This window comes from Bos mutus, chromosome 17, assembly GCF_027580195.1.
Source record: "Bos mutus isolate GX-2022 chromosome 17, NWIPB_WYAK_1.1, whole genome shotgun sequence".
In the NCBI taxonomy this organism is placed as follows: Eukaryota; Metazoa; Chordata; class Mammalia; order Artiodactyla; family Bovidae; genus Bos; species Bos mutus.
In genome coordinates, this window is record NC_091633.1 from 20333199 (window position 1) to 20348832 (window position 15634).

The window sequence follows — 15634 nt, forward strand, 5'->3', positions numbered from 1 at the left end:
CATTCTATTTTAAGGCTGCATATTCAGCATGTCCCATACCTATTAACATTTTCCTAAAGCAGGAACTAAACAGTGGCCTCATATATGACAGCTACAAAACAGAATCAACTATCTGACTCCCTTGCAAGCTATGTAATCATTAAAGCTCTCATTCCAGCAATCTTTTTACTTAACTTCAGAATTCCCATATATTACATTAACTTTCATGTCATTAAAAAATATAAAATTTGTTGGAAAGGATACCACTCCATCGAAGTCATCACCGCACCAATGCAGAAGTTGTTTTAACCTCGTTTTATATTTACCACCAGACTGACTTTCACCAATAAGGGAAGAATAGGTAGCAAAAATAACACCCTTCTTCACACTCCCATTATGTTTGGAAGAAATTTTTCCATATTTAAACTGAAAAAGAAAAGGGAAGAACTTAATACACTTCTGTCTCTGAAATATTTATCCCACCCAAATTTATACAGCAGGGAAATGATGGTACCAATACACTTTTGTCTCTGAAGTATTTATCCCACCCAAATCTATACAGCAGGGAAATGATGGTACCATGATGGGCTTTAGGAAAGTCAAAGGACCTCTTAATCATACACAAAATTTCTCACACACAAGTACATACACACATACACACACATGTGTGTATGTATATAAAATTATAAGGATCCAGTTTTCAAAGTCTATCCTCAAAAAACATTACAAACCAAACTCTCCCCAAGAAAAAGGCACAATATTCATTCTACCAATATTTACTATGTATTTTCTATATGCAAAACACTGTAATTAAGATCTGAGGGATATATAAGAATTATGATCAATAGTCACTGCAGCCCTCCTCAATTATACTGACTCAGAAATTAAAAATATTGCTAGATGCCCATTACATGTTTTAGTTTTGAACTGTTGGTAATTATCTAAGACATAATACTTTTACCTACCAACCCATTCAGTAAATCTCATCCCCAAAAAAGTCACTGATGGGCAGAGCAACACTGAAGCAACTTAGGACTAGTCTGTACATTTACTCACTTAGAACTAGATGTACATTTACTCACTGTCAAAGGCCTGCAGAGAAGTGCCTACAGGAATTAGGTTTGTTAGCCTAGGCAAACTAGGCTCCAGGAATTGGTGCCTAGTAGGAGGCCAATAAAAACTTGCTAAATGAACATTAAACTGTGCTTCTGGAAAGTGAAACTTTTCTTCCAAATGACAGAACTGTTTTAACATTAACACAGGTACAGGTATACAAGTTCATTGAATATACAAATATCTAAACCAGTCTCCAAACCACAATTCATGATGCAACGGACATACTATACTACTTGTCCATACAGCTCTATTACACTGCACTCTTATACTCAGTGTATTAGTTTCATCCATAAATAGTAGTTTTATAAGCAGAAACAATAAATGAAAAAAAACCCTGAAGGTTGAGAGAATAAACTCCATAAAAAGAGAAAATGCCTATTTTACTTGCCACTACATAACCCTACCTGGCACATTATCTAAACCAAAAATCAACAGTTGTGGCTAGCACTCACTATACTTTTTGTGAAATAACTCATTTAATCCTCTTAACAACCCTACAAAGTGGAAACTATCATTCTTGTCTCACAGATATTTACTGAATGACCAACTGAATAGAAGACTTTCATACCTTATTCAATGAATGGACCAAAATGTTTTTTGCTCCAATATCCCTCAAATCTCTTTCAGCATCATACTTTAAATCATTTGAAACACTGAACCTATAAAAAAGAAAGGGAAAAGAAAAATACACAAATTAAATGCAAATCCTATCATTCTAGCAGTATTCAGGAATAAATAAAATCAGGCCTTGACACTTCTAAAAAAATACATCTACTCATTAAGACCCATCCCCATATGCTGGTCATTTGCAAATGAAAGTTCCCACAGACAGTCTTTAGCACTTACCACAAAGCCCTTTTTCTACTCAACAAATAATTTTCATAGATGATTCCTGCTATTGTCCTTCCTTTTCCTACACCAGCACCATCGCCTATTAAGAAGCCAGCACGATCTCCATTAGGTAGGAACGTTTCATGTTGCTGAAAATGAAAATGCTGATAATTAATCTATTCCTTTAGATATTTTGGTGATCGGTTTCTCATATTATTTTAGCAATATATTAACATTGTCTATTTTTATACAAATGACATACAGTTAGCTTAGTGTGGAAACTATATTTACTATACAGGAATACTTTGTTTCATTTTGCTGCATGCACTGTTAACTGCACTTCTGGGAAACAGCATTTTTTTTTTTTTTTTAAACGAATTGACAGAAATGCTGTATCAAGCAATTTTATTGGTGCCATTTTTCCAAAAGCATTTGTTCACTTCATGTCTGTATCACATTTTGGTAATTCTCATAATACTTCAAACTTTATTATTATTATGTTTGTTACTATGATCTGTGATGAGTGATCTTTGATGTTACTATTGTAATTGTTTCAGGGTGCCATGAACTTTGTCCATACTTAATAAACATTGTGTGTACTGTGACTGCTTCACTCACTGACCATTTCCCCCATCTCTTTCTCTTTTGGCCTATTTCCTGAGACACAACAGTATTGAAATTAGACCAATTAATAACTCTACTTAATGGATTCTTTAAGCATTCAAGTAGAAGGAAGGGCTACCATGTCTCTCACTTTAAATCAACAGCTAGAAATGATTATTTTAAGGCCAGGCTGCAGGGCATGTGGAATCTTCGTTCTTTGATCAGGGATGGAACCCACACCCTGTGTATTGGAAGTACAGAGATTTAACCACTGGGCAGCCAGGGATCTTCCCTAGAAATGATTATAATATAAGGAAGGCGTGTTGAAAGCCACAATAGGCTGAACACTAGGACTCTTGCTCCAAACAGCCAAGTTGTGAAAAGAAAAAGGTCTTAAAGCAAACTAAAAGTGCTACTTCAGTGAACAAACAATAAGAAAGAAAACCAGCCTTATTACTGATATTAAACTTTTAGTGGTTGAGATAGAAAACCGAACCAGCCATAACATTCCCTTCAGCCAAAGCCTCATCCAGAGCAGGGTCTGGATTCTCTAATTCTATGAAGACAGCCAGGTGAGAGCTGCAGAAGAAGCTAATAGAGGCTGGATCATGAGGTTTAAGGAGTCTTCTCCATATTATAAGCACAAGGAGAAACAGCAAGTGCTGATGTAGAAGCTAAACCAAGTTATCCAGAAGATAATAGGGTAAAAGTGTCAACATTAAACAACAGATTTCCAATGCAGATGAAATAGCCTTCTATTTGAAGAAGATGCCATCTAGGGTATTCACAGCTTAAGAGAAGTCAATGCCTGGCTTCAAAGCTTCAGAGGACAGGCTGACTTATGAGGGGTTAATGTAGCTGGTGACCTAAAGCTGAAGCCAATGCTCATTTACCATTCTAAAAATCCTAGGGCCCTTAAGAATCATGCTCAATCTATGTTGCCTGTGGTCTACAAATGGAACAACAGAGCACTACATCTGTTTACAACATGGTTTACTGAATATACGAAAGCCACTGTTGAGACCTACTATTGCTCAGAATAAAAGATTCCTTTCAAATACTGCTCACTGATGATGTACCCAAGAGCTCCGATGGAGACACACAATGATATCAATGTCACTTTCATGCCCACTTTATAACACAACAGCCATTCTATAATCCATGAACCCAAGAGTAATTTCAACTTTCAAGTCTTACTAGTTAAGAAACACATTTTGTAAGGCTGTAACTGCCAGAAATAGTGACTCTTCTAATGGATCTGGACAAAATCAATTGAAAACTTCCTGAAAAAGGAATCACCATTCTAGATGCCAGGAAGAACATTCGTGATTCATGGGAAGAGGTCAAACTATCAACATTAACAGGAGTTTGGAAGATGACCCCAATCCTCATGAATGACTTTGAGGAGTTCAAGACTTCAGTGGAGAAAGATTCTTGACATGGAATCTACTCCTGATGAAAACGCTGTGAAGATTGTTGAAATGACAACAAAGGATCTAGACTATCACGTAAACTTAGTTGATAAAGCAGTGGCACAGTTTGAGGACTGACTCCAATTCTGAAAGAAGTTCCAGTGTGGGTAAAATGTCATCAAACGGCACTGCGTGCTACAGAGAAATGATTAGTGAAAAGAAGAGGGAATCAATGAGGCAAATTTCATTGCAATCTCATTTTAAAAACCTGCCATAGCCACTCCAACCTTCAGCAGCGACCATTCTGATCAGTCAGCAGCCATTAACACCAACACTAAGACCTTGCACTACCAAAAAGATTACAATTTGCTGAAGGCCCAAGTGATGATTAGCATTTTTTAGCATTATTTCTAAATTAAGGTATATATATTTTTGGGGGGGGACATAATGCTATTGTTATCTTCTCCACTGCCTATTGGAGAAGGCAATGGCACCCCACTCCAGTACTCTTGCCTGGAAAATCCCATGGACGGAGGAGCCTGGTAGGCTTCAGTCCATGGGGTCGGGAAGAGTCAGACATGACTGAGCGACTTCACTTTTACTTTTCACTCTCATGCACTGGAACTTTTCACTTTCATGCACTGGAGAAGGAAATGGCAACCCACTCCAGTGTTCTTGCCTGGAGAATCCCAGGGACAGTGGGGCCTGGTGAGCTGCCGTCTATGGGGTCGCACAGAGTCGGACGCGACTGAAGCGACTTAGCAGCAGTGCTACTGTACACTTAGCAGACATCATAGTGTAAACACTAAGTTTTGCATGCACTGGGAGACAAAAAAGTTCATGTGGCTCATTTTATACAATGTTTGCTGTACTGTGGTGGTCGGGAACCAAATCTGCCCTATCTTCAAGGTCTGACTTTGTTTTTTTCCCTTGCTACCCTCGCGTGCAGCAGGTAACTAAAGCTAACAAACTGGTGAGCATTCTTCCATAATTTTTCATTGACTATACAATCAAATACAAACCTTTTTATAACACATAAATATAGTGGATGGTTGCATATTTATTTTACAAAAATGGAGTATATCAGAAATCCTCTCAAAGACAACTGGCATAAGATAAAAGCTAGTACAACACCCATATGGTAATACCAAAGTTTATTCAATCACTCCCCAAGGGTGTGAGCTTTCAAATCTAGTCTAGCTTTCAGTCTCTAGGGGAAAAAAGCTGCAACAAATAGCCTGATACATATGTTCTTATCTAATAGTTCCATGAAACAGACTCCCAGTTCCAGTAACCGAACTGTTAGGTCAAAGGATATACACATTTTTAATTTTAATACATGTTCCCAGTGAGCCCCAGAAAGGCTATGACAATTTATCATTTCCACTATAAATGCAGTCACCAAATCCATGCTATTCTTTTCATTTCATAAAACTATCTATTTCATAAATCCTATCCATTTCATAAAACTAAAAAAAATCACATTCACAAGATTTTCATTCAAGGAAAACTTTGAATTAAAACTAGTATATATTGTGAACTAAGATTAAAGATAAAAACTGTACCTAGTTAAAAAATATTATGGCTTACCTGGGCTGCATAAGTAATTGCTTCAAGCTGTAATGCTGATAACCAGCCATTATCAATGGTTTCTTCAGAAATAGATGTCTTGTACCAAACATCAGGAGGAGTAACACTGGATAAAGAACTAGTCTCAACTACGGCATCTGGGTGACGTAGGCCAATTTTTACTAAACAAAGGTTTAAAAATACTTCATTTTAATTATTCTGAGTAATAACACTTCCACTCTTATCATAAAATATTATAGCATTTCTCCTCTGACAGAGAAATGTAAGTAACCCTGGGATCCTATATAAAGTCACCGAATGATGTAAAGTACTGTTAAACTTAACTAACGTGATCTAATTACCAACTACCTATGGTTTAAACAGAGACTTGTGAGGGTTGGGGGAGGCTCAACAGGGAGGGGATTCATAGAGACATGGCTGATTCGGGCTTCCCTGGTGGCTCACACAGTAAAGCAACCACCTGCGATGCAGGAGACCTGGGTTCGATCCCTGAGTTGGGAAGACCCCCTGGAGGAGGGGATGGCAACCCACTCCAGTATTCTTGCCTGGAGAATCCCCATGAACAGAAGGGCCTGGTGGGCTACAGTCCATACGGTTGCAAAGAATCGGAGATGACTGAGTGATTAAGCATAGCATGGCTGATTCATGTTATACGGCAGAAACCAACACAACATTGTAAAGTAATTATCCTCCAGTTAAAATGAGAGTAAAATAAATAAATTTATAGAAAGAGACTTGCTGATTAAAAAGATCTAGGAAAATACAATCTCAATTCATACCACGAGGTTCTCCACAGTAGCAGAGCACACTCCTAGGTTACGTTCATTTGAAATGATCTACAAAGTAGGGAACTAGAATCTATATACAGTTGGTAAACAGATTTTTAGTTTAAGTGGTCTTATTAGTGACGTTTTATAGAAACCCAGAGTGTATGAGAAACAAATTCTAGCCATACATTTTCCCATTTTATTACCCTCAGAAAATGAAAACGTGAAAAAATTTATATATAAACTAAAAATTACTAATTTTCAACTTAATATACTGGCCACTTCAAAAAAAAACAAAACAAAAACTGAATCACGGTCCTTGTGGGGAAAAGAGGAAGAAATGGTGTTAATTTAAGCCACTGAATTCAAATAGCACATTTTATTTTAAGATTCCCATGCTTTTATAGCTTGTTTTAGATAAGCTGTATAAACTATAACGCTAAGATATATGTTTACATCTCTGTAATTTACTCTGATTTTATAATCACCGCTGATATGAGCAAAATTAACTTGAAAGGAAAAAGCTTTTTTACTCTTGGTTTTAAGACTTCATTCCAAAACAAAGTTCTAAATTTGTGTAGGAAAATTAAAACTGACAGTAGAATTTTCATGTAGCTATTTTAAAACATATTCATACACAGCTCATACTTATCAAATCCTGAGGTACCCAACATGGACAGATCCTAATAGGTAACAATGTGTGGGGAAAAGTTTTTAAGTTTAAAAGGAACCCAGAGGTTTTTCATTATTTTAACAAATCTCAAAGACATACATTTTATTGGCATATACTCTGCATAGGTTTCCGCATGACCCATTTCTTCTTCGTCTTCTTCTTCTGGTTCATCTTCCTCTTTCACAACAGGGACCTTCTGTAACACAGACAGAGCAAAATCAAGTAAGTCAACAGAATGGAGGCCCAACCAACACACAGAAATCCTCTTCTGCAGGAATACCCACTATCTTCATCTTGGAAGCAGGACATGCCATTCTATAGTTCCTAAAATCTAGGTCATACTCTATGGCTTCCCTGCTTCTCTAATGATGAGCACAATCTGTGATGTGATATCATCACAAACACACACATGGGATCACCACAGGGCTCCACCACCTTCTCAAACCAGTTTCCCTTTCAACACTGCCCACCAGCCTCCCTGATGCCCAGATGTCTAACCTTCAGTCCTCACTCTCCATTCCAAGAACAGAAAGAACAAGAGGTTTGGAGAAAAATGGTGGCTGAGCCCCAGCAGCACATTCTACAACCTCATTGGCAGGGACTCTCTGTAAGTCTCACTCCCAGTCTCTTTTCACTTCAACCTCCATCTGTTTTCTTTCCCTCGGGTCCTAAAACCAAAACCCCAGAAAACTCGGGAGTTTAAATGTTCTTCTGAAACACAGAATTTATTTCAGACGTCTGTGTCTCCACAGACACAAAAACAATACCACATCATCTACTCTCCAAACACTGGCACATCTCAGAGTAAAATGATGAGTTATTAGTAACTACACCAGGAGAACAGCAGACCAGGAGAAGCCCAGACAGTCCCAGGCAAAGTGAGTGAATGGCCACTATAGCCATACCTTGTATTCCTCTACAGAATCTTAAAGGGGTAGAGACAGGGAGAAATAGGGGAGAGGAAGCCCCAAAAAAGCTTCTTTTCACTACCAGCAAACTATAAACGGAAGCTCTTTATGAATGAGGGCTTAATCAAGGAAGAATGTAGGGAGAAGCTGTGAGACCAGAGAAATAGAAAGAGAAAACCCAGTTAGGATCTACATGTAATGCCAAGGATAAAATAGTATTAAAAGGTAATATCAGGCTTCTGTTTCATTTTTACTTATTTTTACTTAATCTAGAGCAGAATATGATGACACACAGATACTCAACAAATGTGGGAAGGAATAGGGAGATGACAGATAAACATTCAGCCAACATCAATCCATGAAGTCCTTTAGGAAAAAAAAAAAACTCTGAATATTCTCAGGAAGTATACTAAAATGAAACCCAGTTTCAGAAATGAGACCAAATGCGGCTGGCCAAAGAAACAGACACAAACCCCAATTCTGTTGAATTTGTGTAGCCTTGGGCAAATTACTACATCCTCAGTCCTCCCTACCCCTCTTTGGACCTCTTCTTCATCTATAAAACAGGAATATATACTATACTAAATGACCAGCCTCCCTTCTCCCTCTACCTTAAAAAAATTTTTTTTACCACAGATATAATAGGAGGATTAGCTGGTCACAAAATTCAGGGACCAGACAAGTAATATTTCTAAGCCAGCTGAATAGAAAAGTGGCAACTGACACCAAGCTTAGGGTGAAGGAGCAAAATGAAGGGGAGGGAAACTGTGGCACATGGGGAACATGTGACTAACACACAGTAGATGCTCACTACAACTCTAGGTATTTTTATGTGTTAGCGACACAGTCAAGATTTTTCAAAATAATGTGGAGGCCAAACAAAACACATGTCAAGTGGTTCTGGTCCACAAGCTACCAGTTTGCACTGTTAGATGTCACTTAACTACTAGGACAATATAGAACTTTTGACATGTTATGGGCAACATGGGCTGGACTAGAAACTTGAACACTAAAATCTTTAAGAAAAATATATTCTTATTTTCAAAAAATCAACTTTCAAGTAAGCTGTTGGCACACAATCACTAAGTAAACTGATACTGCCAGGACTTATTCTCCTGGTCCCCGTTCAAAACCTCAGGCACAAGTTGCTCTGCTGTCCCTCCAAGTCCAAATTCCATTCCCAGTCTTACCAATCCTCTGGTATCGTTATATACAGTCACCTCTTATTTTCTTATTTTTTTTCTTTCCCCTTACCGTTTCCAATCACCTCTGAAATTCCCAAGTTTAGTCCCTTGTTACTTCCTTTCTGGATTACCTGACAACCACCTAACCTGTTTCTTCCTCCCAATCCATCCTGAGTCACTAACCAGTCCCTCTACTTCCATCCAGTCGCCCTCACTGGGGCTGCTCCAAGTCCCAAGTCTAACAAACTCAAGACCTTCCACAGAGCCCCCAATCAACCATTCCAATTTCTTCCTGCAAGCCAAGTATCCTAAGCACATAGCTACCACCTTCTTTATGCCTATTGATGCTGTAGCTCCCTTCCTAATATGCCCTCTCAGATTCTCCATACTCAACACCCCAACTCCATGACACCTCCTCCATAAACTGAACTCCTACCAGGCCACCTGAGTCTCATTTTCCTCCAGACTCATAATCCTTATTGCGAGCATCACAACACACCTCTTGCTGTACCTTCTATTACTACTTAAACCACGTGGTGTTAAATTATGTTTATTAAAAGGGGGAACCAGAAACCACCTCACAGAGGCAGGGTTAAACACTGTGCAATTATTAAATACAGGTATAGAATCAATTTTTTGCCTTTTCATACAAAGGTCTGTCTAGACAAGGCTATAGTTTTTCCAGTAGTCATGTATGGACGTGAGAGTTGGACTATAAAGAAAGCTGAGTGCCGAAGAATTGATGCTTTTGAACTGTAGTGTTGGAGAAGACTCCTGAGAGTCCCTTGGACTGCAAGGAGATCCAACCAGTCCATCCTAAAGGAAATCAGTCATCAATATTCATTGGAATGACTGATGTTGAAGCTGAAACTCCAATACTTTGGCCACCTGATGCGAAGAGCTGACTCATCTGAAAAGACCCTGATGCTGGGAAAGATTGAAGGCGGGAGGAGAAGGGGACAACAGAGGATGAGATGGTTGGATGGCATCACCGACTCAATGGGCATGAGTTTGAGTAAACTCTGGGAGTTGGTGATGGACAAGGGAGGCCTGGCGTGCTGCAGTCCACGGGGTCGCAAAGAGTCGCACACGACTGAGGACTGAGCTGATAGTATCAATTTACCTGAAGCATATAGCACTTTCAAAATGTAATTTAAAAAAAAAAAGTTATTATATAGGGTGGGAGGTTGAGGGAGGTTCAAGAGAGAGGGGAGATAGATGTACCTATGGCTGAGTCATGTTGATGTACGGCAGAAACCAACACAACATTGTAAAGCAATTATCCTACAATTAAAAATAAATTTTAAAAAAGTTATCATGTAATTGCTTACAATTAAACCATTATATATCTGACAGTTCATAACTAGCTATATAATAAGGCTCAATCCTAAAATGACTATAACTATGAAATACTTTTGGTTAGCCCCACACTGTCTTTTTTACTTATCAGACAAGATTTACAATAAAAAAGGTGTTAGTATTTTATGTAATACTCTATCAAATATGCAAGTTACAATCACCTTGTTTAGAACACATTAGTTTATTCCAGTGAGGTTTAATGCTTAGTTTATGTGGCTAAGACACTCTCCTTCACCTAAAAAAATACACTTAGCCAAGGGTAGAGCCAAGTATATTTTCATACCACACAAAAACAGAGATACAGTTTTTGAAACTCACCATGGTTGGGGAAAAACTCCTCATTTTCATGTCATTTATCCATATTCTTGCTACTTCTTTATTAGAAGACTCTTTCTTTACTGTGCCATTGCTTACATCAGCTGATGAGGAGAGACAACTTACATTTTAGAACAAGACATTGTTCAAACAAACGTTTTTCCTACAGTTTAAAAAAAAATTCAGTAAAGTTTACCCACTTCACAAACCAAAGAATACAAATCTGCTTATTTCCAATTAAGCGTTAGGATAAAAATATTCAAAGCTACATGTCATTATGCAGATAAGAATTGAAAACAAAAAGAAATGTGTGTACAGGAAATTTGAAAACTATTTATTAAAAAGACACCTCAACCAGAACACTATTTGGCAGTTTATTTCAAAACAATTACCAAAGGCTAGCATTATTCTGAGACACTTCACTTAGTTCATTAAAAAAAAAAAAAAACAAAAACCCAACACCTGGTGTTATCACAGAGACAGTCAATCTCACTTGATCTGGAGGTAATTATTAACTTTCAGACAAAATAATTATTTCTTTTAATTAGGGAGAAAAAAATTTTAAAAAATCAAGGAACTCTGGTCTTCCTTCCCTCAGAATAAAGATCCAAACAAAGAACCTGGGCTTCTTAGTGGTTTACACACTTTTTTTAAACATTAAAAACAGAACCTCTCAATCAAAGCAGAACTGCTTGACTGAGAAACCCAGAACCCCTGTAACCAGCCTCCAGCCATCCCTGAAGCATTCCCAGTACTGGTATTCTTGAGATCAGTGTGGAAATCGCATCAGGAGAATGCGTCAGCATCTTGTTTATGTACTCTATCAAAAGATGGGAAGTACTTTGGTGGCCTGTCACTTTGGACTACACAATGACTAGGATTAAAGCGTTAGAAAGATAAAGAAGCTGGTACAGAAATAATAAATTTAAGCTTGGGGACACAGATTTGTTTCACATCAAAGAGCCAGTGAACAGTTTCATAGAAAGGACTGGAGCTCAACTGAGAGACCAGAATCCAAAGAGAAACCCAAAGGGCTAAGGACTGCAAAAGGGGCAATATCCACACAGATAGAAGAGAACAGGCACGGAATTCCCTGGTGGTCCTGTGGTTAGGACTCCATGCTTTCACTGCTTAGGGCCTGGGTTCAGTCCCTGGCCATGGAACTAGGATCCCACAAGCCAGACAGGGCAGCCAAAAACAAAAGACAAGAGAGACAGAGAACATGCAAAACCTTGCTCTTTGTTATTTCATTATCTTTCTTCCCTTTCAATAAAAAAATGACCCTCTCCTACAACACAGAAGTTAGTTTATCTTCAGCATTCATTTATCATGTTTCTTTTTCGTCCCTCCTCCAGTATGACAATTTCTCAGGCTTCCACACAAGGATGGCCTTGACTTGCAGTCATCTGTCTTTTAAAAACTGTTACATTGGATGTAGATGTTATTGTACTAGATATTACTTGGTCAACTTCAAATCTACCCTGTTTTGCTCTCTAAACTCTTTCCTCACAATGACACAGCAGTAGTCTTTCTCCTCATTAAACCCAGACTTTAATGAAAACCAGCTTCCACTAACTGCTGACCAGCCCTAAGTCTCCCAAGAGCCATTTCAGATCAGATGCTGCCCTGCACCTCGGCTAGGTCAGGGTCATGGTCCTGCTCTCCATGACAAAGGTTGGAAATCAGTCCTAAGATAGTTAAAACGATTTCTCAATGAGCATCAAGTTGCCAGGCTCCAGTTAGTTCAAGACAGTAACCTTGAGAGTAAAACTACAGCCATAAAGCACAACAGTATGGACTCAAACGGAAAGATTAGATTATCTGATATTTTTTTTATTACATTTGTCACTGGAGACAATGTTAGTTCTGCATCACTCTACAAACACTCCTTGCCCATTCCTTCAGAATGCCCCAGCCCTCTACTTCATAAATGCAAGGACATTAGAACTTCCAAGCAATCAATTCTGCTGCAAAATTACATACAGTCTGCATCAGATGTTAAAACGTATCTCCCACAGCTGGAAATAAAGCAGTTGTGTGGAAGGAGGAACTCTCTACTCAGTATCTATAACCTCATTCCAAGGGCCAAATGGAATGTTACATATTAGTATACATCACCAGGCAGGCAGGCAAATACTATTTAACTCAATAGAAAAAGGAAAGACAGACTATCCTTCTCAAGAGTTCACATTTTGAGAATTCCTTAGCAGTCCAGTGGTAGAACTCCACGCTTTCACTGCCAAGGGCACAGGTTTGATCCCTGGTCAGGGAGTTAAGATCCAGCAAGCCACCCAATTCAGCCAAAAATAAACAAACAAATTATCTCTTAAATAACTGAGGAATAAATAAGCCACTCTATAAAGAAAAACTAACTGTAAAATTTACATTCTTTACACACAAATGAATTTCTAAAAAAAGTGATCAAACCACTGTTGAGCTTTTTCTCTTTAGATCTAAACCTACACTTAAAATATTAGATTACCTAGTGGTAATTGAACAATTCTTGTGAATATACTAAAATCCACTGACTTGTACCCCTTTAGAAGGTACAATGGTATGTGAATTACCTCAATAAAGCTATTATTTAAAAAGCATTATGAGTGCTCACTTAGAAGAAAATATAGTGAATTAGTTTACAATAAAAGTTTATTTAAAAAAAAATTCACTAAAAACACAACTACCAACAAGCAATGAAGCTAATGACAGGTAAGATCATAAAACTGTAGGAATTAGAGCAAAGCATCAGCCCGTTACCTTAAGCATGGTCCAAAGACCACCAGTAACAGCAACTCTAAAAAGTTCATTAGAAACGCAGAATCTTGGGCCCCACCCCAGACCTATTGAATCTGATTCTGTTTTTTAACAAGACTCCCATGTAAAGACTTCCCTGGTAGTCCAGTGGTTAAGAATCAGGCTGCCAATGCAGGGGACATGGGTTAGATTCCTGGTCTGGGCAGATTCCACATGCCATGGGCAACCAAGCCCATGCACCACAGCTACTGAGCCCATACCCTAGAGTCTGAGAGCCACACTACTGAAGCCCAAGCACCCTAGAGTGTGTGCTCCACAACAAGAGAAGTGACTCCAATGAGAAGCCTAAGCACAGCAGCTAGAGAGGAGTCCCTGCTCGTCACTACCAGAGAAAGCCAATAAGTAACAAAGACGACTCAGAGCAGCCAAAATAAATAATTTTTTTTAAATAAAAAGATCCCCAGGTGACTCACAGGTATAAAGTTTGAGAAGCAATGATTTAAAGGACTGAGAAATATGTCAGCCAGCTATTCACAATATACAAAACTTGAGATCTCATAGTGTTAATGTAGCTTCTCAATTCCACACATTATCTCAAAGCTTAAAGCTTTTAAATGTTTGCTCCCTTGAAGGAGAGTCATGCAGACGTCATCTTTCATGCTCAGTTCTTTCAAGACCTAAGTACACCCCTGAAAACACACTGACATATCTTAACAAAGGCAGCAAGTTGACACTACTGAAAACAAAGACTTACTAGCTGCTGTTGCAACTGGCTGAGCAATATTAGCAGGTGGCTTCAGTTTCATGAGTTCATTCAGACTATTATTTTTTAGCAGGTCCTTCAGTTGAACTTGGTCTTTTGAAGGTGCGGAAGTCATGGCATTTCGTACTGCTGGTGCTGAGACTGAAGGGCGTGTGTTTGCAGTTGTCTGAATGAACTTCGTTAAAGTGATGGTTTGCCTATTCGTGGTTACAGGTGGTGTCTTAGTCATTACAATTGTAGATCCCAAGGTTGGAAGCTGATTTATTTGATTCAGCACAAATGTTGTAGTAGATGGAGGCTGCTGCTAGAAAAGAAAACCATATACATCACACCTGTGAAAAATTCTTTACTCTCTATTGCTATTGCTAAGTCACTTCAGTCGTGTCCGACTCTGTGTGACCCCATAGACGGCAGCCCACCAGGCTCCCCCGTCCCTGGGATTCTCCAGGCAGGAACACTGGAGTGGGTTGCCATTTCCTTCTCCAATGCATGAAAGCGAAAAGTGAAAGGGAAATCGCTCAGTCATGTCCAACCCTCAGCGACCCCATGGACTGCAGCCTTCCAGGCTCCTCCATCCATCCATCTTACCAGGCAAGAGTACTGGAGTGGGGTGCCATTGCCTTCTCCGCTTTACTCTCTAGTGCAACTCATATCCATAAACAGAGGAGGCCATTTAAAAATCTAAAACTGACTTAAGAATCTTAGCTAACCACTGGCACTTCATTTCTAATAATCATTAGCTATAAACTACCTAGTTAAAGGGCTTCCCTGGTGGCTCAGTGGTAAAGAATCCACCAGCCAATACAGGAGGTGCTGGTTTCATCTCTGGGTTGGGAAGATCCCCTGAAGAATGAAATGGCAACCCACTCCAGTATTCCTGCTTGGGAAATCCCATGGAGAGGAGTCTGAAGGGCTACAGTCCACGCGGTGGCAAAGAGTCGGACATGACCTAGCAACTAAACTACAGCCAAGTTAAAATACACCACTTTAAGGTAAAGAAGGTATAGCAGTAATGCTGAGGGCAGCAAGCATAAAATGAGAGTATCCTAAGTAAGCTGTGATGTACAGCAACCCTACATAACACAAGGACTAGGAACATAATTTCTAATCCCAGCACCGCTTCAACTAATAAGATAACCCTAGGCAAATCACTGAGGATCATTTTTCATGTCTAACATTCTATGATTCCTATAGAGTGTTTTTTGTCTACTGTACAGACTATACTGATGTTTAATTTACTAAGATAAAGCCACCAAGCAGAGTTTTAAGTTCCTATGACATATGAAAAATCCACCCAGGTAAATTACAAAGGTTAGTGATAATATGGATTCTTCCTTTGAGTCTAAGACAAAGCTATATAGCATTTTATCTTTTTTAGTTGGG

General features: G+C 38.8%; 1 protein-coding gene across 2 annotated transcripts in view; it reads right to left on the reverse strand.

The window, feature by feature from the left end:
* Window positions 1-15634, reverse strand: part of SBNO1 (strawberry notch homolog 1) — a 57239-nt gene that overhangs the window by 31285 nt on the left and 10320 nt on the right. The window contains exons 4-10 of one of the 2 annotated variants that reach the window (XM_070386276.1): window positions 14243-14552; window positions 10741-10841; window positions 7071-7167; window positions 5532-5692; window positions 1942-2075; window positions 1664-1754; window positions 244-405 (exon numbers count right to left, since the gene is read on the reverse strand). In XM_070386276.1, coding sequence (XP_070242377.1) covers window positions 244-405; window positions 1664-1754; window positions 1942-2075; window positions 5532-5692; window positions 7071-7167; window positions 10741-10841; window positions 14243-14552 — 1056 coding nt within the window. Of the gene's footprint in view, window positions 1-243; window positions 406-1663; window positions 1755-1941; window positions 2076-5531; window positions 5693-7070; window positions 7168-10740; window positions 10842-14242; window positions 14556-15634 lie in introns of both variants that reach the window. The other variant, XM_070386275.1, reaches the window with a different exon arrangement.